Source organism: Lipotes vexillifer, unplaced genomic scaffold, assembly GCF_000442215.2.
Source record: "Lipotes vexillifer unplaced genomic scaffold, Lipotes_vexillifer_v1.1 scaffold283, whole genome shotgun sequence".
NCBI lineage: Eukaryota > Metazoa > Chordata > Mammalia > Artiodactyla > Lipotidae > Lipotes > Lipotes vexillifer.
Window position 1 is genome coordinate 60,036 of NW_006789004.1, and position 25,972 is coordinate 86,007.

At 45.8% G+C, this 25,972-nt stretch overlaps 1 protein-coding gene across 2 annotated transcripts in view; it reads right to left on the reverse strand.

The window, feature by feature from the left end:
• GNB5 (G protein subunit beta 5) overlaps positions 1 to 20,894 on the reverse strand; it is a 45,468-nt gene extending 24,574 nt beyond the window's left edge. The window contains exons 1-4 of one of the 2 annotated variants that reach the window (XM_007461906.1): positions 20,769 to 20,894; positions 17,527 to 17,638; positions 3,654 to 3,790; positions 137 to 178 (exon numbers count right to left, since the gene is read on the reverse strand). In XM_007461906.1, the coding sequence (XP_007461968.1) occupies positions 137 to 178; positions 3,654 to 3,790; positions 17,527 to 17,638; positions 20,769 to 20,894 (417 nt within the window). Of the gene's footprint in view, positions 1 to 136; positions 179 to 3,653; positions 3,791 to 17,526; positions 17,669 to 20,768 lie in introns of those variants that run through there. The other variant, XM_007461907.1, reaches the window with a different exon arrangement.
• Between the last annotated feature and the right edge of the window lie 5,078 nt (positions 20,895 to 25,972).

Consider the following 25,972-nt stretch of genomic DNA (forward strand, 5'->3'; position numbering starts at 1 on the left):
AACACAAGTGTTCATGGGGTTTGCAGCCCCAAATAGGCTCCTGAAGGGCAGGGCGACCAGTAGTGGGGTGCTTGGAGAGGATGAGGACAGGGCTGGGGTTCTGAAGTGCCTCAATCCACCAGGGGCAATGCCTTACCTTGTTAGTAGTGAAGGAATCCCACACGATCACCTTCCCATCCTGGAAGGAAATGAGTAAACAGCTGAACAAGCTAGAGGTCACCACTGGGGAGATGGAAGGGGGGGAGGGGCAATATAGGGGTAGGGGATGAAGAGGTACAAATTGTTATGTATAACATAAGCTACAAGGATATATTGTACAACACAGGGAATACAGCCAATATTTAATAATAACTATAAATGGAGTACATAACCTTTAAAACTTGTGAGTCACTATACCTGTAACTTATATAATATTGTACATCAACTACACTTGAAGAAAAACAAAAAAGAGTAAACAGTTCAAAAATTGTCAACAAGCCCTAACACGTTAACTGCTGAGAACCTCATGGAAAGCCAAGTCCAGCTGGGCAGTGCCAAGTGGAAAGCCAGAGCAAGTATCTGGACAATCAAGACCCTCCAACCCATCCTTGAAGAAATGGGAGTAGGTGGCGACAGCACTTTCCAGCCTGATGCAAGTCTCAATTCTCAACCTTGCATCCCTTGTGTAGATACAATGACAGAAAGCAACACTCAGACACTTCTTTTAGGCCAATTATAAATCAAGCACAAATTGTTGGTAAACTGTCATCACCATCGTACCCCGAATGTCAGTAAGTTATACAGGGATAAGGTAAAGCTGAAATTACCTTCAGATGCCTGACAGTAACTAATGGTCCCCTCACCCCACCTCCCCAGCCTGTCCTCCCTACCATTCGCCTGAGTCCACGTTCCCTGCAGGACCGTGTAAGAGCCCCTCCCAATCTTCGCCCCCCTCCCTGAGTGGAAGCTGTGGAGGGGGACTGGGTGGGCCTGACATCAGTCTGACTCCCCCAGGTGCTCAGGGACATCACAGCCTCACCCCCACCCACCCTGCAAAACAACATGGGACTCACACCTATGATGGTGGGGACCCCCGTGGGCAGCTGTTCCAGAAACAAAGAGCACTCCCTGTGGAGGGTGAGCTCTGGGCGATGCCACAGACAACAGGGCCACTTTCACTGCAATCGCTCTGCAGCCCAAGTAGGGAGTGTGGGGAGGTGCTATGATGCCATCTGTTTGTAATGCAAACCCATCAGAGATAAACCCACGTAAGACCCAGTCACTGCAGCGCAGTCATCTACCCAGAACGTGGTGTAAGGGTTGTCTGGGCCCCCAGGCTCCCGCTGGCAGTGGAGGAGGACGGCTGAGCTGACCTCCTTCAGCACGTGGGTCCCCCCCCACACACATCCTCAGGGATGGAGAATCTGCAGCCTCTACCGCAGGCTTGATTTTTTTTAATCACTCAAGCCATTTGGAGCCAGATCTGGTGAGTGAGGTGAATGCCACTTAGGGGCACCAGCAAGGTCTGAGTAATGAAAATGACACAGCTGCTTGCTTCACTTGATCTGATGGAGGATTTCCATATTCACGCTGCATGGGGCTGAGAGGCCGTGATCAAAGGCAAAGTTGGTGGTTTGGGGCCTTTTAAGACTCCTAAGCACATTTGTGCTTCTAATTTTTCTGACTAAACGCCCATACATGCTGTGTGGGTGAATTAGATAACAGAGCAGAGGGCTGCGGCAAGGTGGGGGCTAGAGACTCAGTGTATCACCCAAGTAAGCATTCCCTTCAGAGGCTTCCTCCACCGCACAGCCCGCCTGCCTGGCTCCACCGCCCACCTACTGTGCGCTCTGGAGAGAGAAAGGCAACCAAGAAGCTAAAAGCAGTCTCATAACTAAATGTGGTCCCTCCGTGAGCACAGACACCAGGGGCCTACGTACCTGGAGAGACTGTGCCTCCACCCCAAACCCCAACCCACTCAGTCAGGCAGATGAATTTCCTGCCTTTTAAGGCAGAAAGGCTGCTCTGAATCACTCAAAGTCTGTTCCAGAGCCCTTCTGCTGTTTCCCACCTTCCTCCCTTCCGCCACCCACCTCTCAGACTCCCTCTGCAGTAGAGGTGGATGGATGGAGTCAGTCAGCAGTGCTGAAGCATCCCTCCTCCTCTCCCACACTCTCTAGTAAGAGTGGTACACGAGTGACAGAAAGTCCAACATATGGCATCCTTTTAAGGATAAAAAAAAAAGTCTAAAAGGCTAGGTGGCAACATGTACATCTCAACGACCACTTTGTCAAAAGGAGCCTTTGGAAAAAAGTCTAGAAAGAGGTGCCCTAAGATAATAATGATTGTAACAGGGTGGTAGGGGTAAAAACCTTTTCTTTTTTCCAGTTAAATACATAACTGATACATTAAATTTTTTATGAACATAAAAAAAGCAAGTGCAACGTGATATACTAGATTTGTAGGTAGTACAGGAGATTAATAACACCTATCCTATCAAACATAGTACCGACAGACATTAGAACTCATGGATTATTTAGAATATGTACAGTTTTGATACTTAAAAGGGTTATAAATAAAAACCAAATTTTCCTTTGAAAAAGCTAGACTAAAGGCAGAGGCAGGGGTCGGGGGGGGCGGTAAACTGGCCATAAAAATATATGACTTCAGTTTATGGTTTTATGTTCAACGAATGTAACATCAAAATAGACATAAAAAGCACTAAGCAGTGGTAGCTAGCCTCCTGAAAGACATGTCCTTGTCCAGGCCCCTCCCTCATTATATCGGTGTTGGTCTGTGTGACCAGTGGAATGCAGAAGAGAAGGAATGTCACTTCTGAGGCCAGGTCATCAAAGACAGCACAGCTTCTGCTTTTGTCTCCCTCTCTTGCTCTGGTGGAGGCCAGGTACCATGTCGTGAGCAGCCCGATGGAAAGGTCCACACGGTGAGGAGCTAAGGCCTCCAGCCAAGAGCCATGTGAGTGAGCCATTTTGGAAGTGAGCTTCTGCCTTAGCCAAGCTGTCAAATGACTGCATCCCTGACCAACATCTTGACTGCAACCTTGTGTGACACCCTGAGCCAGAACTATCCTACTGAGCTGCTCCTGATTCCTCACTCTCAGAAACCATGTAAGATACGAAATATTCACTGTGTAAGTTGTTAAACTTGTGGGTAATTTGTTATGTAGCAGTTTAATAACTAATACATAAGATGTAAAAATAAACCATGTCAACTATATAAAATGAATGAAAAAATTATACTTCACAAAATACATAGTTTAAATTTGTTCTTTAAGGCATAAAAACTGCTAAACTCTTAAACTGAAAGAAGCCACAATGGCACTTCAACCACTTACACCCTCAACTTGGAGGAAAAAAAACCCTAATTTAAAAATGGTTTCACTTACAAATAAGACCTTGAAATATACTCAGGAAGAAAATTTTTGAATGGTTTGTAAAATAGAGTTTATAATATTTCAGTTATTACTAATTTCAAATCTACCCAAATTAGTGAAGTTTTCAAGTACGCCAGAGAATTCTTACCGGGGTAACTCGTGTCCTTTGGCAAACAGGCAGAGACATAACATTCGGAGAGGGTCTTTTGAAAAGGACGGCTCTTGCCCTTCAGCTTACAATCAGAAATGTGCCCACCATCACCTGACAGGTGTGACGTACCTGTGAGGAGCTCACTATCCTCCTCTTATCCTTGCACCAGTCCATGCACAGAACCTTGTTCCCGTGGCCTTTGAGGGTCCTTCTGGTCTTCATGACAAACTGCCCCAGGGCCTCCACGCGCTCGGCCACCTGGTGCACTGCAAGGACAAGACACACTCAATCCCGTGACCAAGGACCAGGTCTGAGCCACAAGTTGGCACAGGGAAGCCATCAGTGCTTCATTCTCCTGCGCTCTGCCCTATTGCCCTCGCGATGCTGTCTCTTTCAAGCTCAGAAGGTAGAGACATGCTGTCATTCTCTCTGTGTTTAAGACCCTACATTTATAACTTATATAATAATATTGTGCATCAACTATACTTCAATAAAAAATGACCCTGTTTTTCAAAGCACTTCCATATATGCACGTTGAGGGAATAAGGACAGGACTGCCTCACATTTGCAAAGTTCTACATAGAACTCTCCCACTGAAGGGCCACAGCTCTGCAAGGCGGGCAGGTAGGCAGTGGAGTGAGATCACTATTCCCTTTGAATGGGTGAAGAGACTGAGGCTTACAGAGGTTATCCGGCTAATACGAGTTCATACAACTGACCAGGAGCAAAGTGGGGGCTTCTGGTTCTTTTACCTACTACTTTCCAGTCATGAGGACAAGTGACTTTACAGAAACTGTCCTATCAGGTGCCAGGACGTGCACCATCTGCTCAACAGCAGGCCCTGTGTTTCCTCACTGGTCCCCCCCATGCCGGGCACGGGTCTGGGACATGGTAATTGCCCAATCCACGTGCTACAGGAAACAGCAAATTGACTGACCCTCCAAACAGTACACTGTGGATTTACTGAAAACTCACAGGGCGGGCAGAGATCAACGCAACATTCCACAAGTCTGAACACATGATCTGCAGAAGGTACACGCCTCAGGAAGGCACTCCAAAAATCAATCTCTCAGGGGCTAGGAACACAGCCTCTTTCCTGAGGCCAAGGGAGAGCTTTTGGGGGGCTTTTGGAGAGGCTGTCAGAGGGAGACAAGTTCACGCGAAGTAGCAGAAAGGGCCCCAGAAACCGTCCAGTCCATGCCGCCATTGTGCAGGTGAGGAAACTGAGGTGGGGGTCATGTGGCTTCTGTCCCCTTGTGCGGCGCCACTCCCTTTCAGGTTGGAGGCTGCGCCGGGCTCCTAACCCCACCTCTGCTTCTCCTTCCTCTAAATCTCTCAGCTGGGCCTTTTTCTGGGCAGGTGGGGAGGAGGGAAGGGGGCATTCTAGGCCAGGGGACAGCCCCAGGAAAGGTGTGGTGTCTTGGTACAGACAGAACACCACGGGTAGAGAGAGGCAAGGCACCGGCTCTGGCCTTCCCAGGGAGCTGCTGGCGCTCGCTGGGGAAGTGCCCACCTCCCTCACTTGAAGCCTGGGCTGAGGGGCTGACTCTGTGCTTTAACCTTCGTGACAACAGTGCCCCTTCTCAGGAAATCCTTCCTTCCTTCTTCCCTGCCCTCTTCCCTTCCTTCTCTTTAAACATTTCAGTGTGTATTTCCTAAAAACAAGGAATTCTCTTGCATAACCACAGTATAACTATCAAAGTCAGAGAACTGACACTGAAACAACAGATGTCTAAATCTATAGACCTTATTGAGATGCTCTCCTTTGTCCCAACAATATCTTTATAGCAAAAGAAAACCTAAGATCACGTGTTGCAGTCACTGGTCGCTTTCCTTCATCTCTAGTTATTTTGTTCCCCAACCTGGGCTTGTCTGATGCTTCCTCAAGGTTAGCTTTGGGTAATGCACATTTGGCAGGGACACCACAGACTAGCGCTGAGGTCCTGCCCCGAACACCTGTCCCGTCAGGAGGCACCTGCTGCCTGCTAGTCCCATCACCAGCAATGTTGAGTCGGATCATTTGGTCAAGGTGGCGTCTGCCAGGGTTCTCCACTGTACAGTTACCTTTTTGCCTTTTGTCATGAAAAAGTACTTTGTGGGGATGTACTCTGAGAGTACATAAACATCACGATACTCCTCAGACTTGAATACCCTACTTTTAACATCCATTCATGATTCTTGCCTGAACCAATTATTATGATGGTTGGTAAGTGGTGACTTTTCTAATTCCATCATTCCTTCTGCATTTTTTAGTTGACTTTCTAATATAAAGAAGAGTGTTCCTTCTTCCCCAATGTATTTACTCATTCGTTTACATTAGTAGGGACTCATGGATTCTCATTTTATTCAAGAAGTTATAATCCTTTACTACTATTTATTTTGATGCCCAATTCATCCCTGATTTGCTCAGTGGGAGCCCTATCAGGCAGGCTCCTGAGACCTTCCGACATGTCCCCATCATCCTTGGAGCACGTCTTCTTGCGGGCTCATGTTCCCTCCCTGCCCTAGCCCTGGAAGCAGGCATTTATTTCTCCAAGAAGTCTTGGTTTCTTTTAGTTGCCCCATTTCTTTGTGACGAAATAAAAATGAGCGAACAGGTTAAAAGTCTCTGTGAAAACCCACGCTGTAAAAAGTACATGCTAAACTTTATAAAGTGCTACACGAGCGTGCAATTATTATGCCATCACTTCTGCGAAGACACCGCATTCTTTATTGCCACCAACAGCACGTTAGTCTTTTATGGAAACATTCTTCACAAAAACATATTGAATGCAATTTAAAAACAGACTGAATTTTTCTAATTTCCTATAGGCCTTTTACACAAGCCTATACCAGCTCAGAGCTGTGAGCATATTCTAGTTAGTATTTTACTTTGAAACTTCATATCAGTATTAGTGCTGCTTCCCCCAGTTCAGCATTAGGACAATCATAGCCATTTAATGTCACTCTTACCAAAAAAAAAAGATGACTCACCAACCAAAACAGGGCCTCCTTGAAAAGCGTGAATTTGAACACATCCCAACTATTAATTATTTTTTCTCACTGCATTTTCTCTTCCCATATATAGATTCACTCCCAACCTACTCTATCCTGTTTCTATCTGCCAAATCTCACATCTGCCGAACTAAAGAGTTTTTTAAAAACTTTAAACACCAGAAAGTAAAAACCAAAACCAAAACTGGAAATGAGTGGAATATGCTCTGTAACTCATTTGTGGGAGCTTGGTTCAGGACAGATGTGGTTTCTCTACTTTGCCTTCTGATGAACCACGCCTTCAGGATTTAACTTTTTCTTTTTTTAAAAAAGAAATGATGAACACGGCTAGTTGGTTTCTATAATAACAACTTACTAGAATAGAATGATAGCCTGTTAAGAAATTCCACTAAAAGGTAAGCGGCAGGAGGATGGAGTGCTGTCTTGTTGGATCTCCTTGGAGCATTCACTGCAACAGAGTGGTCAGGAGCCCGGGCTCTGGGTCACAGTCCCGCGCAGTCGCACACCAGCTGTGCAACCGTGAGCCTCCGCTCACCTTCCTGCCCCCTCGCTTCCCTCATGGGGCTGTTGGGACAACTATCCCAGCCTGGCTCAAAGGGAGCACTCAATGAATGTTAGCTATTACTCTCCAGCTTGGCACACAGTGGGTACCCAGTAAATATTTATTGAAAGGATAAAGGGAATGCTCAGTGATTACTAAATTTCAGTCAACTGCAGCAATCCTAGGCAACAGGTTTTGGTGGGCTAACCTAACTTTTCAGCCCCTTTCCCTTCTTTTTCTGTACCTCTCTCTACCCCTAATCCATCATCTCTGCTTCAGCTGCCAACCAACTGCTAAATTTATCAGCGCAAACTTGCTAGCACTGGCAGTGGGAGCCTCACTTGTTTCCTGATCCAAGGAGTCCAAATCCATGGGATGGAGCCAGGATGCTGCATTTCCACATGCTCCCCAGGTGAGTTATACCCACTAAAGGTGGAGGTGGGGCAGCTCTGAGAAGGTTCAGAAAGGCAGCTTCTTGGATGGGAGGGTGGGGCGGGGAAATGGGGCAGATAAGGGGAGGATTCCAGAGTCTGTGGTTGAGAACACAGCGATGCCTCAAACCCCAACGGACAATTCAGAAAGGAGCTGGTTGGGGAGAAAGCCATAATTCAAAAAGATACGTGCACCCAGCACCCATACGTGCACTGCAGCACTATTTACAATAGCCAAGACAATGGAAACAACCTAAATGTCCACTGACAGAGGAATGGATAAAGATGTGGTACATATATACAATAGAATACTACTCAGCCATAAAAAAGAATGAAATAATGCCATTTGCAGCAACATGGATGGACCTAGAGATTATCATACTAAGTGAAGTAAGTCAGACAAAGGCAAATATCATATGCTATCACTCATATGTGGAATCTAATTTAAAAAAATGATACAAATGTACCTATTTACAAAACAGAAATAGACTTACAGATATTGAAAACACACTTATGGTTACCAAAGGGGAAACGTGGTGGGGAGGGATAAATCAGGAGCTTGGGATAACATACACACACTACTACTATATATAAGACAGATAACCAACAAGGACCTACTGTATAGCACAGGGAACTCTACTCAACATTCTGTGATAACCTATATGAGAAAAGAATCTGAAAAAGAATGAATATATGTATATGTATAACTGAATCATTTTGCTGTACACCTGAAATTAACACAACATTGTACAACAACTATACTCCAATAAAATTAAAAAAATAAAGAAAGAAAGGAGATGGTTGGGAATTAAGATGGTAAGCGCTCTTTCTTATGAATGATGTGCAGGTAGGGTAGTTGCTAGAAACTGAAAGCCATGGCTGGAACTCAAGAAGAGGGATAGAGCTGGAAGTATAGGCTAGTAACTGTCTACTGCTTGAATGATGTTTCCCTCCTATGTGCCAAATGCTTGGGTACAGAAAAGAAGAAGACAGTTCCTGCTCTTACTGGGCTCACAGGCTGCAGGGCACGGACAGGCCAGCGCACAGGTAACCACTGCAGTGTAGTGAGAAGGTAGCTAACAGAGGTGTTGGGGAGCCGAGGGCAACATGGCTGACTCTGCTGCAGGTGCAGTCATTGGAGGAGACGTCACAGGAACCTGGTTTTGAAGGATGCATAGGAGTTGGGGTAGGGAAGGGGGAGGCAGGAAACTAGTTTCTTACCATGTGCTTTTGTTCGTTATTCAGTAAAATAGAAGACATGACCTAATCCATGGGGTGTGCTGTGGTTTAATAGGGAAAGCAAATTAAAGTGCTTAACGATATTTGGCTGGTCAGCAATCAAAAATATACAGGTGGGGACTAGGGCTCTGAGGACCAAAACACTGGAAACAACATGACCTGGAGGAAAGAGGGTTTCTGAAATGCAAGGGCCATGAAATGTCAAATGTAATTACCTGTCATTTTTAATGACGGCAGAACATTCCACTTATGAATATACCATTAACTAAAAATCCCCAACCAGTGGACACTTACTTTGCTCCAGGGCCACTGTGATACCCTTGCATTGCATTACCCCCTCAGATAAATTCCAATTTGTGGCATTGCTGAGTTAAACAGAAAGCACATTTTTGAAGGCTTTCAATGCCCAATGCCATTATCCATCATTTACTGTGTGTCTCCCGCGTGACAGGTGCTGGGCTGAGAGCTTTACACGTGGTCTGAGGTCACAGGCTTTATCTCCATTTCTACCAAAAAAGAAACAGGCTCAGGGAGGCTAAGGACCTTATGCACACACAGACTTGGGCCTCTAAGAACAGATAAATACCTCCCATCGTGGGGTAAACTCTGGGCAGGTGGCTGTGATTCTTTAGAAAATCAAGGACTAGGTAAGGCAGTGACAAAGGCTTCCTGGTCCAGAAGACACGCCAACCTTGGATCCCTCCCACTTCCTGATGTAGCCAGAGCAATGGGTCATTTAGACCAAGAGTCAAGAAATCCGCCCTCACCTAGCTAAGCCACCACCTGGCAGGGAGAGGGGTGCTAAGTTAGAGCCAAAAGAGACCTTAGCAACTCGACAAGCAGTGCCCAGCATCATCCCCAGGCACCCTGTGCGGGGTGTCCTGTGTGCAGGGCTGAACCCTCCCTGCCCGGGGCCTGGGGTCAGGCTGTCATGTGGAGCAGTTGTTTTCAAACTTCTATTTGAGGTGCACAAGGCTCCCTCCCCCTGCCTGCTTCCACTTTTTCTCATAGATAAAATCTTATTAGAAGCCCAATCTAGAAACTAGACAGAGCAAAGCAAGGCTGGTGAACAGTCGAGCGAGGTGCTGGGCTCAGAGGCGCTTCTGCTCTGTACAGCTCGAGCCCAGGGGCTCCCAAGGTCCAAACAGCAAGTGTGCAGGCCGATGTAGGGCGCCAGCCCTGTCACTTCTCAGAAAGGAAAATGAGGCCTGAGAGGAGGGCACACTTATAAATTAGAGGTAAACAAATGTGTCCTCTGAGTCTGTGCCCTCCTCTGTAAAACGAGGGTGTGAAGAGTTTATCTATGGGGCCTTGGAAATGATCTGTAATACTGGCTTCAGACAAAGATGAACTTTTCATCAAGATGTGGCTTCCCAGGGTATATGCCCAGTAGTGGGATTACTGGGTCATATGGTAGTTCTATTTGTAGTTTTCTAAGGAACCTCCATACTGATCTCCATAGTGGCTGTACCAATTCACATTCCCACCAGCAGTGCAAGAGGGTTCCCTTTTCTCCACACCCTCTCCAGCATTTATTGTTTCTAGATTTTTTGATGATGGCCATTCTGACTGGTGTGAGATGATACCTCATTGTAGTTTTGATTTGCATTTCTCTAATGATTAATGATGTTGAGCATTCTTTCATGTGTTTGTTGGCAATCTGTATATCTTCTCTGGAGAAATGTCTATTTAGATCTTCTGCCCATTTTTGGATTGGGTTGTTTGTTTTTTTGTTATTAAGCTGCAATGAGCTGCTTGTAAATTTTGGAGATGAATGGATAAAGAAGATGTGGCACATATATACAATGGAGTATTACTCAGCCATAAAAAGAAACGAAATTGAGTTATTTGTAGTGAGGTGGATGGACCTAGAGTCTGTCATACACAGTGAAGTAAGTCAAAAAGAGAAAGACAAATACCGTATGCTAACACATATCTATGGAATCTAAGAAAAAAAAATGTCATGAAGAACCTAGGGGTAAGACAGGAATAAAGACACAGACCTACTAGAGAATGGACTTGAGGATATGGGGAGGGGGAAGGGTAAGTTGGGACAAAGTGAGAGAGTGGCATGGACATATATACACTACCAAATGTAAAATAGATAGCTAGTGGGAAGCAGCCGCATAGCACAGGGAGATCAGCTCGGTGCTCTGTGACCACCTAGAGGGGTGGGATAGGGAGGGTGGGAGGGAGGGAGTCGCAAGAGGAAAGCGATATGGGAACATATGTATATGTATAACTGATTCACTTTGTTATAAAGCAGAATCTAACACACCATTGTAAAGCAATTATACTCCAATAAAGATGTAAAAAAAAAAAAAACTGAAGAAAAAGAAAAAGATGTGGCTTCCTCTCAACTTGCAGGGAATAGTTTTGCTATTTATTTTATAATCAGTGCACACAGGAACCTAAAGTAAAATGTAGAACGTGGAGGTCAATACACAAGAATTCAAGCCATGTAACTTCATAAAGTGAAATTATGCAACAGCGTCATTCCTGTTGTTCTGTAAGGCCGTGAAAAAATGACCCCAGCATGAACACGCTCTAAAATTTCCCTGAAAATGAACACTGTGAAATTGTAAATACAGAACACAAGCTCAAAGACATATGAGAGGTCTTAAATACGAAAACAGAAGTATTTTAAAAATGATCTTGGGGGCTTCCCTGGTGGCGCAGTGGTTGGGAATCTGCCTGCCAATGCAGGGGACACGGGTTCAAGCCCTGGTCTGGGAAGATCCCACATGCTGTGGAGCAACTAGGCCCGTGAGCCACAACTACTGATCCTGTGCGTCTGGAGCCTGTGCTCTGCAACAAGAGAGGCTGCAATAGTGAGAGGCCTGTGCACCGCGATGAAGAGTGGCCCCCACTTGCCGCAACTGGAGAAAGCCCTCACACAGAAACGAAGACCCAACACAGCCAAAAATAGATAAATAAATAAATATTTTTTAAAAAAATTATCTTGAATAACTTACTAAATTTTGCACCAACATACAGTCTTGTGATGGCCACAATTTGGTAGAAGATCAAAGGAATCAAGGAAGAAAACTTATCCAAAGCTAATTTTTAAAAACTCATTCTGTCTGATTCTACCCCAAGGTAGAATGGGGTGGGATGTAGACAAAACCCTCAGACACCTGGATGGAAGGAAAACATTTATAATCACATTACCTCACTTGCGTTAGAGATTTTTTTTTTTAACATCTTTATTAGAGTATAATTGCTTTACAATGGTGTGTTAGTTTCTGCTTTATCACAAAGCGAATCAATTATACATATACATATGTCCCCATATCTCTTCCCTCTTACGTCTCCCTCCCTCCCACCCTCCCTATCCCACCCCTCTAGGTGGTCACAAAGCACCTAGCTGATCTCCCTGTGCTATGCGGCTGCTTGGCACTAGCTAGCTATTTTACGTTTGGTAGTGTATATATGTCCATGCCACTCTCTCACTTTGTCCCAGCTTACCCTTCCCCCTCCGTATATCCTAAAGTCCATTCTCTAGTAGGTCTGCATCTTTATTCGCATCTTCCCCTAGGTTCTTCATGACCACTTTTTTTTTTTTAGATTCCATATACATGTGTTAGCATATGGTATTCGTTTTTCTCTTTCTGACTTATTTCACTCTGTCAGAGATTTTTGAATTGCCCCCAAACCATAAATTAGCCACAGACAAAAAAGCCTGAATTCCTGAATTAAAAGTTGGAAGGGTTAAGTTATGGTACAGCCTTTATGATGGAATACTATATGGTTCCAAAACATAATTTTTAAATACTGACATTAAAAAGAACTGTAAAATGACATGAGGAGCTATTCAATCCATTGGGTTAAATTAAAACTAGACTCATACAAAAAAAAAAACTAAACTCAAACTATACCTACGACAATCCCAAGTATGCTTATAAATACATACACAGACATGAAAACGTAAGCTATAAAGTCCCAAGTAAGCTTATAAATACACACACAAACATGAAAACATCAAAATATTAAAAGTGGCTACCTCTGGGTGGTGGGGTTATGGACGACTTGTTCTCCTGTATTTCTGAATCTGCTACAGCGGCGTTAGCTTATTATGACAGTTTTCTAGCAAGAGGAAGGGGCGGGGAAATGAAAGGCAAGTTTGCTTTCTGCTCCTTCTGACACCACAGGCCACACATGGAAGAGCAGCCGGAAGCGGATTACTCTGCTGGGAAACTCACTTTTATAAGCCTCAGTACACACAGTTTATTTCCTTAGAACGTGGAAAAAGTGGATCAACATATTTGCTTCAGACTAATCCAGAAATACGGTTTTCCTAAATTTCTCCTTACACTGTAAAGTCAGAATAGTCCAAGGCTCTAGCCACAAGTTCACAAAGTTACACTTAGAACACAAAGAAAAGGGAATAGCATCAGATGATAAATCCTGTGGTTTCCCATATTTCGTCTGATTTTTAACCTAAAGACATTACACAAATCTTTTTTGAGCTACTCTGCTCCTAGATAATAAGAGAATCTTCCCCAAAGGAGCTGGGAACCGGAATGAAGTCATCCCCAAACAGGCCCACAAGGCTGCCACGTATGTTGGCCAAAATGAACACGGCCTCCCTCCTGCTGTCTGCTTTCAGCCTGTCTTCCAGATCATTTGTCCCTTTAATTTCAAGTTAAGAACTCTTTAAAACTGAACTCTCTCCTTTTGTCTGGATCTTGACTCCCATTTCAGTATTCATTTTTTATTATAAAAGCAATAAATGCACACATGTGGATAAAGTAAAACGTACCTCCACATCCCCCCACTCCCCTCTCTAGAGATAACAAGCTTCCTGTGTCTCCTGCCACAACGTTAATGCATATACAAGCAGCTCGTTTAAGCTAATGAGACCATATCATACACACTGTTGGGCACTTTTTTTTTTCTTACTCAATACTGACACCTCTTCACACACACCACACAGACTTAGTTTTTCGTTTCTGTTTTTCTTCCATTTTAATGTGACTCTCAGCCTTCTGAGAGACCGTCTAGCATGGTGAGAAGGAGAGCTGTACTCCCCATTTGCCCTTACAGTAGCTGCATAACCTCTGGGAAATCCCTTCACCCTTCCCTGGATCTCTGCTGCTACTTCATCCCCAAGGAAAGGGGAGAGGGTTGTTGGGAGGGGAAGAAAACTTTTTGTGCCCGAAAACTGAGGCTGAAGCAGGTGACCCCTCTAGTTTCAAGAGCTGTGTGATAGGCCCCCCCCCCCCAAAGATGTCCACATCCTAATTCTCAGAACCTGTGAATATGTTACCTTACGTGACAAAAGGTGCTTTGAAGATGTGATGAAGTTAGGGATCTAGAGATGGGAAGAGTATTCTGAATTATACACGTGGGCCCAATGTAAGTAATTACAAGGGTCCTTATGAGAGGGAGGCAGGGGGATCAAAGTCAAAGAAAGAGATGTGATGACAGAAACGATGTTGGAGTGGGGTGGGGTCACAAGCCAAGGCATGCAGGCAACCTCTAGAAGCTGGCAACGGCAAGGAATAGACTCTCCCACAAAGCCTGAGAAGGAATGCAACCCTTCCGACCCATTTTAGATCTCTCATCTCCAGAACTGTAAGAGAATAAATTTATGTTGTTTTCAGACACTATGTTTATGGAGATTTGTACAAGAGCAATAGGAAACTAACACAAGCTGCCACCTCACGGTTCTAAAATGCCTGAGAATCAAACGAGCGAGCACCTACCCATGGGAGAAGGTAAGCAGAAGGTGATGACGGAAAACATGTGGAGAGAAGCAGGAAATACTGGAGGAGTGAGGGGAAAGGCAGGGCAGGGGCCCGAGGCCTGGGGCTGTGGAGTTTGAGGTAGGCTGGCTTCCCCTTAGGCCACCCATAAAGGCCACTTCCTGTAGTTAAAGTTGGCCCAGGGTCTGACTTGGGGAAGAGGGTCCAACAAAATGGATGCTGGTTTGAGGGCCAAAGGGATGGGAGCTGAAGAACTGAGAGTCTGAAGTTCAGTTAAGGTCTTTTTCCTTCAAGTTTATGCTCTGTAGTTTTGTTGTGTTGAGTTTTTTACAGCAAGAATTTGGGCAAGTCAGAGCTAACAGAAGGCTGAATAACTGTCCTGGTTTGCCGAGGACTGAAGCCTTCCCAGTATGCAAGGCTTTCCATTTTAAAACCAAGAGTCTCAGGTGCACCAGGATGACTTGGTCACCTTGGCTACGGCCTAAAGACCTTTCCCCGACCAGGGTAGGGGCTACAGGGCAACCTATGATTTAACATCACCAAAATGTAAGAACGCAAATGCTCAGGAAGAGGCTGAGAGACTGGAAGAGAGAACAGCCCAGGGATCATGGAGATCTCTGTGGGAGAGACTGTGGTCACAAGAGGAGGAGCAGTGCTGAGTGCTTACAAGATCCCGGGGGGCTGTGACGGAGTGACTCTCCTGTTCACCCTTGTGGATCCCGAAGACACCAGGGATAGTACAGGGCTTAGGGTCAAAAGGAAGGCTTGAGGCATGTACCATAGTCCTCAAAAAAGGAGGGAGGCTGGCTGGGGGGTCAGGAGACAGCAGCATGGAGAGGGAGATCAGTTGAATGCTCGGAGCCTCAAAGGAACAAGGGTTTTACATGAGAGCGGAAGAGAAGTGGTCCGGAAGATACAGAGGGAATAAAGGGGACCCTGACCACATGGCTTCTGGTCTTTTCTACTCAAAAATTCTAACATATGCAGGTGGGGATAAATCCTTCCACCGTGGGTCCAAAATTTGGCCCCGACCTCTGAGAGCACTGCATTCTTGGCAGGACAGAGGTTCCCTGCTGAAAAGCTGCATCTTGACCATCTCTCTGCCTTAGGCAATTTACCAGATTCACAGAAAAGCCTGAAAAATATCCCAGGGGGCAGCCTTTACTCTCCAGAGCGTTTCGGGAGAATGCCCTCTGCACTGAGCACTAAGACGTTTGGCAAAAAAGCTGAAGTGAGGATGGGCTGGAGCTCTGACTGGCTGGGCTGGAATCCTGGGTCCACTACGTACTAGCTGGGATCTTTCGGCAAGTCCTTTCACCTCTCTGTGCCTCAGTTTCCTCATCTGTAAAATGGAGAAATCAGACGACCTACCTCCGAGGCACTAACACCATGCTTGCAGCATCCGTCACTATCACCTGCAGAGTGTAGGAATCTGCAAAGGGAAATGGGGCAGACCCTTTATCCATTCCCTACTTCTCTGATAACAGAACCCAACTTGGTTTGGGGATGGCAGCGTACTCAGCTCACTTCTCCCTTTCTCAGCCTCCCTTGCTGTAGCCATGTGACCTAGTTCTGGCCAATGAAGTGCAAACAGAAATCTTTTGGGGAGAAAGGAGGTTTCTGAAAAAACTTTTGCCTTCCTGAAAAGAAGGAGAAACAGAAGCTGGTGCCCACATTCCCCCTTCTTCCAGCCCTGGATACGGAGGTGATGCTGGGCGCTGTGGCAGTTATAATCATGGGGCAAATGCCAGTGCTCTGAGGTAGTGGAGAAAAAAGAAGCATGGGTTCCTGATAGCACACCGGGCAGCTGAACCAAAGCTGACAATCGCCTACCCTTGTTCTTGTTAAGAAAAAATAACTCCCAATTTGCTTAATTACTTCATTTGGGGTTTAGAGCTAATTGTAGCTGAATACATTTCTAAATGATACAGGGGCTTAGCCTGCCTCCTACAAAAGCACAGCACATTTGAAATTCAGGTCACCTGCTTCTATCAAGTGATTTTTTTTTTTTCAAAGAAAGGAATCAGGCGCTAAAGGACCTAGCATAAACCCCATCTTTCTTTTCCAAAGTGAATGTAGAGGGGTGGTACCAAAATAGCAGGAGCACAATGTACAGGTGTGCCTCAGAACACCATGCATGAGGAGGCCCTGTTCAGCAAAGGGGAGCTGCCACCCTCAGGGCTGAAAAGGAAGCAGATGAAGCCACTTCCCCAAGCCTGGCCTGAGCCCAAGCACTACTGAGGATAAAGCATCCCACAGAGTAAAGGGAAGCTGATCCCACTAAGAGTCATGTAACCTGGTTATTTAATTGTTCACTCACAAAAGTCACAGACCGGTTCTGAATTACGGTCGTGGTCAATAATGTAAGTTTATTTAAGACTGCTACTGCTGTTTTATGCTAACCACACCTCATCCATCCAAAAGCTTCTTAAACAGCCTTAAAGGAACTAAATGTTTGGATTTGGTAAGCTCCTCTGCTTCCCTTCCCCCATCTGGCTCTCCACTCTCGGACTGGAAAAGTGAGCTTTTATATCAGAGTCTGGGTCCTTGCAAAAGCAAAACTGAGAAAAGACAACAGTGATGGAGAAAGTAAAATGCTTACCAAAAAACCCAGGAGTTTACCCTAGGCCGCGTCCACAAGAGCTCGCTGCGCTTGCCCTTGCTGACAACCAACCCCCGCCCCGCCCACCCCGCTCCGCTGGGGAAGAGATCAGCTTGCGTCTTCCAGGAAGGCAGGTGATGACCGTAACTGGTCCCACGATCCAACGTCAGGGGGACAGCGGCCAGGGGCTGCCCCCGCCCAGAGGCAGGCTGGCTTCCACTAGCCGGCAGGGGCTCTGCGAGGTGGCGGGAGCCCGCGAGCGTCCGTCTCGGGTCCCCCACCCGCGCGTCCGGGGGCTCGGGCCGCTACCCGCGTCTCATGTGGCGCCCGGGTACCGGGGCCCTCATCCAGGGCGGTGGCGCGGGCCTGGCTCCGGGTCGGCCCTCTCCATCCTCTCCCCCTATCCCCCTGGGAGCCGGAGCCGGTCTCCTTTCCCCGGCCCGCCTCCCGGCGCGCAGACCCCGGCCCCGCCCCGGCCCGCACTCACGCTCCACGTCGTGCAGCTTGGCCCGCTCCTCCTCCAGTTTGCCCTTGAGGCTCTCGGCCTCGCTCTTGAGCGACGCCAGCGTCTCGTTCTCGTGCAGCCCGTCGGTTGCCATCTTCGAGCCGGGGACGCGGCGGGAGGGAAGCGGGGATGCGAGTCAGCGGGCGGCGGAGGCCGGGCCGGCGAGCTCGCGCCGAGCCGCCACCGGCGCAGCTCCAGTCGTCTCCCCGAGCGCGCCCCGCCCCTCGGCGCTGACGCCGGCTGCTGAGAGCCGGGCTGCTGCGGCCGATCCCCTCCCCCCTTCCCCGGACGTGTCCGCGGGCGCAGAGCCCTTGCGCAGTGCCCTAGGCGAGGCCCGAGTTAGCGCTGCAGCGCACAGCACCCGGGGTCGCAGGGAGTGTCGTGCCCATTTTGCGGTAGGAAAACCGAGGTTAGGAGGAGATACATGACTTGCTGAAGGACGCGCACTTAGTGAGGGCCAAGCTGGGATTCCAACCCAGGACTGCCCGGCTCCTGGGAGCTTGGGGAAGTCCGAGTGACACAGCCCTTGCAACACCCCTTTCCCCCAGTCCCTCGCACACATCTCCCCTCCTTGGTGGCTTCTGCCTGCCGAGAGAGGAGAGGTTAAGGGGGCCTGGCTCGCGCCACTGGTACCCGGTCTGACCCCTGGTGGCTCTGATGCTCCCCCTATAACGAAATGAAAACTCTCCTCGTTTATTGACTTAAATATACAAAGCTAGTTCTGGCTTCTGAGAAGCTGTGGGGTCTTTGTGGGGTCTTTGCCCGTTCTTAGTTTTGCCTTTCTTTTATTCACTCGGGAATTAAGTCCCTGGCAGCAAAAGGAAGTGGTGCTGGGGCCAGAGACACACAGGGACCCAGACTTGGGGCTTCTGAGCCCCTGCCCAGTGATCTCTGACTCTCACTTCTGAGGCAGCTTCCGCCACCTTAGAATGAAGGGTTGCTATAGTTCCCTCAAGGCAGCAAATTAGTGACTTTGTGGCAGACGCAAGGATCCGTTCTTTCCAGTCTCTTTTCGTGCCAGGCATGGTTCCAAGTGCTTTACATTAATAACTCACCACAGTCACCCTGAATGGGTACTACTGTTACCTCCATTTTACAAATGAGGAAACTGAGGCACAGAAGAGTGCCTCTGGGAGTTCACACTCCCAGAAACAGTGTCAGAAACACCTTCCTCATAGGATCCTCATCAGGAGTGACTATGTAGAGCATTCAGAGTGAAGTGTGGCATACAGTATGTGCTCATTATCATTAAGGCTGCCTGGTACACTTGAGCAATCCACAGGAAGTAATTTAAATGAGACACTGGATCATGGGGGACACTTCTCCCAAGGGTCATCTCAGAAGACCTGGGAAGAGCAGCATCCTCTCATCACCTCCTCAGGCTGGCACCTCTTTGCCCACCGTGGAATGTGTGTGTCTGCCTCAGGGGCTGCCTGTTTGTGAAGACCTGGGGTGAGTGGAGCTTCATACTGGTGTGTGCCCTCCTCTGAAGGCTCTTTGCGTAAAATAACCCCCAAACATCCTCCAATCTGGAGAGTTTACCATCTAGAGATGAGGCCATGTAACTTTTCAATGGCTGGCAAAGTTTGCAAAGTGCCTTCCTGTAGTTTGCTGTTCACTGCTTTTTGTAAGTGAGGAAGCTGGAGGTCAGAAAAGTTGAGATCTGCTACGTTTCAGCAGTGGTGGAGTTACAGGGTTGCCCCTGTCCGTGAAAAGTGTCTACGGGGGGCTGTGTCTACACAATCCCAAACACCTGGATTAAAAAGTTAGCTGTCAGTCATTTGGATGTCTGCACAGTCAGAAGAATCTGTCTGAATATTTGGGAACCCCAGGTGCTTGTGGTGGAGATAGCTGGCGACAATCCTCTGAAGAATATCTCCAGGCAGGGTTCTGACCTGGGAAGAATCTGTGATGCTGCAGAGGACCTGACATCTGGGATTCTGGGCTCCTTCTGTCCACAGAGGAAGTTGTTTCAAAAGAAGAGCTGGATTAATAAATAGCACTGCTCCAGAACTGTAGGGCCATCAAAAAGCAGGTTTATTTTAAGAACTGAATGTCCTCAGTTTGCAGTTTGCAGATGCAAGTTTAGAACACAATGTGCTGTAGGTAGAAGCCCATCACACTGAGCCTGAACCCCGTGACATCAGGATTGCTATGCTCTACCAAAGCCTGTGTGCCACCTGAGGCTGCTTACTTGCAATTTGCTTTATAGGAATAATTTTTTTAAATGTGATCACTGTCAGGGGTTACAGTGGGACCAAAAGGATGAATACGGTTTTTCCTCTTCAGCTGGATAAAATGTCAACGTTATCTTTCCTCCCTTAGATGTGTGTTTTGTTTTTTGTTTTTTCATCGTGTCCATGATCGGGATTTCCTACTGAGCTTGTGGGGAAGGGTGCTTTACCACTTGTGACCAGGTGGGGGCTCCACACGGCTTTGCAAATCCTCTGAGACAGGATATTCCTAGTGCCTCAGCCTGGCTGTGGGCATCTCTGCTGCAAGATCTGAAGCCTGCGCAAAGCCATCTCTGGTGAGGATTGATGTGTGTACTTTGAAAAGTGCCAGGTTTTGTGTTCAGTGCCTACCCTCGCTGAAGGCTTAGACCCAAGGAGGACTTTTCCTTGAGCCTGATTTTGCTAAATACTGAGGCCCTATATGGTTCAATCTTCTGCAGAGCTGTTCCTAGGGACAGCTGGAACAGGGCCTTTGGGAAGGTGCTCCCCGGCTGTTTATTTACCAGAGTTTCTTTTAGCTTGCTTGCTTGCCAAGCAGACTAGGAGAAGACAGAAGAAAAAAGCATTAGCTCTAAAAAATAATAAGCTAAAACATTTATTGAGCACTTCCTCTGCTGGGTATTGTTTTAAACATTTTCTCAAATAAACTCACTTTTGTTTCTCCCAAAACCCTATGAGACAGATGCCATTATTGTTGTTTTACAGATGGGAAACAGACTTCCTGGGAGAGGGGAGGTCCATTGGTACAAGGCCTCCAAGTAACATAACTGGGAGTTGAACCCAGGCATCAGAGCCCAGAGCACACATCCTAAATCCCCACACTATACTGTCTCACCCAGCCTGGGTGTGCTGCAAATGTGTGTGTGTGTGTGTGTGTGTGTGTGTGTGTGTGTGAACTGATTCTCTGGTAACCCACCTGTCACAGGACCCTCACATTAGACATTGTTTAAAGACAGGTAATGACTTAAAGTTTTAAAGAGCAGCACTTACAATTTCTGCACATGGTGAACAGTAGCTGAGCTGTTGAGATTTCTTGAAAACTGGTCTCAGAGCCCGTTGTTTGAAACATTTGTCACAGGAGCCAAATACGTTAACGAGAAAGGTCTGATCACACATCTTTTACCCAAGATGAAGCTGAAAAAGAGGGAGTGAAGAAAAAGGGATGTTTGTGTAAGTAACTTCACCTCTCTGAATCTTTGTTTGCTAGTCTGTCAAATGGGTATCTTAGAATCTACCATCACAGGGGTACCAGGGGAATTATGAGGGACAGCGCAGGAAGTGTTTACCTCCAGGCTGGAATACAGTGAGTGCTCCACAGATGTTATGCTGCCCTGTGGGTGGCTACAATAGCAGCAGCCATAGCAGCTGCCACCACAGCAGCGGGTTGGGGGGGGGGGGGAAGGAGGGGAGGGGGGATGAGGCTGCAGATGAGGAAAGAGCAGAGAGGAGCCTATGGCCACAGTTCAGACGAGATGAAGGCGTGAACTAAAGCAATGCTCTGGGGTCTGAGGGGTCGTGGTGCCGCTGTTGGAAAGGGAGGCCAAGGGGGTAAAGGTGGGAGGGAGCAGCCATTGTCGCCGAGCTGATTTAACAGACGTTCCAAAGAGTGGGCCATGTCAAGGGCAAAGAAGAGAACCGCTGAGTGTAAAGATATTGGGGCCCTGGTCTGAACATTTGGAAGAGCCCAAAATGAGAGGGATGTATTTGTGGGGCAGGTGGCAGTGGTGACACCGCTGAGGGGGAACGTCTACCATGCAGAGGTCACCATGGGGCTGGGGAGAGAATGGGGAGCTCATGAGTTGGGGTGGACTCCTACAGCCAAGGGCCGGCTGGCGGAGTTCTTGAGATCTCTGAGGAACGAAGGAGTAGAGGGCAGTCCCGTAAGGATGAGAGATCAGGAGGGAACCAGCTACTGATCACCTCGAAGGGCTGGTCCCTGACCTCTCACAGCCACCCTGGGAGGGAGGAAGGACATCCGTGTTACCACAGAGGAAACGCTGAGGGATTAAATGAGAACAAGGTCAGTGACGGAGCCTGAATCTGTATGTAGTGGGACTCCACAACGTTTACCACAGAGCTAGACCATCAAGCCTTTCTGCTTTGTCCCAAAGAGCGAGTTAAAGACTGGAAAAGGGCCTGCCCACCTGAGCCTGGCCTGTGCCGGGGGCCTAGTAATGTTGCCCACCTCCTGCCCCCCACTGCCCGAACCTGCTAAGGCGGCCAGTCATGAGGTTGTGCTGAGGTCTCCAAGTAATAGCATTAGGAAGGTGAGCCGTGGATTTATTCAGCAAGGGAGCGACGTCATTCAAGTGGATTATTCCAGCATTTGCACTTCCAGAAGTAGGTCAGAGAGACAAAGTACAGCAGGAAAATCAACTAGTTTAAGAGACTGTTAACATGTTCTGGGAAAGAGGAAATAATGTCTGGACAGAGTAGCAGCTGCAGGAATGGAAGGCGAGAGGAACCCGAGGAAGCGAGGGCAGAAGGAATAGAAGGATGACTAGGAATTATGGGAGATCGACCCCTACAAAGAGAGAAGTAGAAAAATTGCCACACAGAAAGACAAATATCGTATGATATTGCTTACATGTGGAATCTAAAAAAAAGGGGGTGCAAATGAATTTATTTACAAAACAGAAGTAGAGTCATGGATGTAGAAAACAAACTTATGGTTACCAGGGGATAAGGGGGGAGGAGGGATAAATTGGGAGATTGGGACTGACATATACACACTGCTATATATAAAATAGATAACTAATAAGAACCTTGCTGTATAGCACAGGGAACTCTACTCAATACTCTGTAATGGCATATATGAGAAAAGAATCTAAAAAAGAGTGGATATATGTATATGTATAACTGACTCACTTTGCTGTACAGCAGAAACTAACGTAATATTGTAAATCAACTATACTCCAATGAATATTAAAAAGAAAAGAAAAATTGCCAATATTCCAAATCTGGATAGAGATAATTTTTTTCTCCCAAACTGAACTTTAAATTTTTTTCAAATTATAAGAGCTGTACATGTTCATTATAAATAATTGGAAACAGAGGAACATGAAGAAAGAAAATCAATCACCTACATGCCCTGTCCTAACAAATAACTGACCTGTGTTAGCATTTTATGTTTTCTTCTAGTATTTTCATAAGCACCTATGTGTATACATTAAAAAAATTGGAATTACATGCCATACGCAATTTTGAACTTTAGTTTTTTGCTTAATAGTGTTTTTGCCTTTGCATGTCATTGCATATTCTTGGAAAACACCAATTTTTAAATGGAGACTACAAATTTTGAATTATATCAACCTTAAATCATATCGCATAGCTAGCATCTTAGATCTGGTTGGTTGAACATGGGCAAGCTACAAACTAAAGTTGGAAGATTATAGTATTTTAAAACTATAAACATTATACATGGTTGTTGTAGAAAGTTTGGAAAAATCAGAAAGGTATAAGGAAGAAAACAATCACCTAAAATCCCATTGCCCAGAGAGACTCCTTTTCACATTTCGGCGTATGCAAGAATAGATTTTTAGGACCAGGGGTCATACTGATCATGTACACTGTTTATATTTTTACATCCTGGTGTTTTTCATTTATATTTATAACATGGGCTAAATTTAATTTCAGTATATTCTATTGTACTTATTGACAATAATCCTTTTTATGATGAGGGAAGTTTTCAAGCTAGAGCAAATGCTTTAATGGGCATTTTAACAAGAAAAAGATAAAAATACCCCATTTTAACAAGTTTTGACATGAAGTTGTTCTGCAGTAGGAGTTCCCTAACCCTAAGGCACGCACAAAATTTCTTTGAAATGTTTCACTTAAATAGATGTTGCAAAAAATCACCAAAACCCCCACTACCCCATGATTATTTTTAAAAAGTCAGTGCCAAGATAGAAAGTCAAAAGTGAAAATCCCCACTATCTGCCCTGCACTCAATTCCCTGAGTTAGATGGCTATTCTTCCAGACTTTTCTGATGCCATAGACAAAGCTTTGTTAGTTATATAAATGGGGCTGTTAGCTACTTGCTTTTTCACCTAACTTTATTGTGTTAGTGCCTACAGAGCTATCTGTTTTTTGGTAATAGCTTCAGTATTATTTTATCCTATGGAGTAATGGAGTATCATAATTTAATAAACCAACCTCCTACTGTTGGATATATAGGATATCACCAGTTTCACTTCAAAAATAATGCTTCATTGACCCAATTAAAAATGGGCAAAAGTCCCCTCAGACTTTGCTGGTGGGAATGTAAAATGGTGCATCCTCTGTGGAAAACAGTTTGGCAGTTACACAAAAAGTTAAACAGAGTTGTTACCAAATGACCAAGCAAATTCACTCCTGGATATATCATATGTTCACATAAAAATGTATACATGAATATTTGTAGCAGCATTTAACACAAAAAGTGGAAGCAACTAAAATATCCATCAAATGAGGTATGGATAAAGAAAATGTGGTGTGTTCATACAGTAGACTCTTATTTGGCAATGAAAAATGATGAAGTTCTGATATGTGCTGTATCATGGAAGAACCTTGAAAATTTTATGCTAAGTGAAATAAGCCAGACACAAAAGGCCACAGATTGTGATTCCATTTATACGATAAGTCTGGGACAGGCAAATCCATAGAGACAGAAAGTAGATTAGAGGTTACCAATAGGTGGGGAAGAGGGGGTTGGGAGTGACTGCTTAGTGAATACAGGATTTCTTTTTTGGGGTGATGGAAATGTTCTGGAATTAGATAATGTACATTCTTGTGAATATACTAAAAACCTCTGAAATGTATGCTGTAAAATAGAGAGTTTTATATTGTGTGCAATCATATCTCAACACAAATTATTTTTTAAGTGCGCAAAAGACTTGGACACTTCACAAGTGCAGATATTCATATGGTCAATAAACAGATAAAGAGGTGCTCAACATCATTAGGCATCAAAGAAACACAAGTTAAAACCACACCGTGAATCCACTACTTACCCACCAGAATACCTAAGAGTAAAAAAGACTGATGATGTGAAACGTGGGTGAGAATGTAAAGAACTGGACCTCCTCTGCTGGTGGGAGAATAAATTGGTACAACCACATTGGAAAACTGGTTGATAGGACCTACTATAGCTACACATACATATAATCCTATTCCTTGATATATACTCAACAGAAATGCATACTTACATCCTCAAAAAAAACCCCATGAACAAGAATGTCATAGGAGATTTATTCATAATAGCCCCAAGCTAGAAAAACCCAAATGTTCATCAATATACACTAGATACATAAATTGTGATATTTTTAAGTAATAAAAAAGAATAAACTGCCAATACATATGGCAGTAAATGGATGAATCTCACAGACTTAACTAAAATTATGTAATGTTTAGTGTCAGAAACCTCTATTCCATAAGCTGCACTCCAAGGTTTACGTTAACATGTGAAATGTTACGTGGGTCAGTTTTTTTTAATCTCTTTTTTGGGGGGCCGCACTGAGCGGCAGGTGGGATCTTACCCCAACCAGGGATCGAACCCCGTGTCCCCTGCAGTGGGAGTGCAGTCTTAGCCACTGGACTGCCAGGGAAGTCCCATGTGGGTCAATTTTTAACAGATTAAATAATTGTAAATATGCTTAATTTTCCCCTGATGCCAATACTAAATATATTTTGAAAACAAAGCACCTATTTCAAAAGATATGCATGTGTATTGTGGAAAAATTAGAACATACAGACTAACTACCATACCACCCCTCACCCATACTCTTTACCACACAGAAAGACCACAGTCAGCACCTTGGTATGCACACACCTGAACACTTTTCTGAGCATTTAAGGAAGCCTGAGTATTCTAATTTAATGTTAACACATACATACCTTCCAGAGACACAACACATGGAACCGATCAGCAGAACGGTGAGAAGTTAGAGCTGTAGCTCCAAGTGCTAAGGCAACTGCATTCCGTCTAACTAATCTCCTTACCTGGGCTTGACAGCTCAGCTGCTTCCCTTCCTTCCCACCTGCAGCTCCGTGTTCACGTCTGAAGCACGCACTGCAGTTCGCATCACTCACTCACCCCTTGAACCTTCTGACCATCCATGCTACCAGGTGCCCTCAGAACCCCCGTTGACCTGTTTCTAGGGCTCAATTCTCTGCCCTTTGCAGGAAGCAGAGTTCAGCAGGGCGGGCCCCAGTA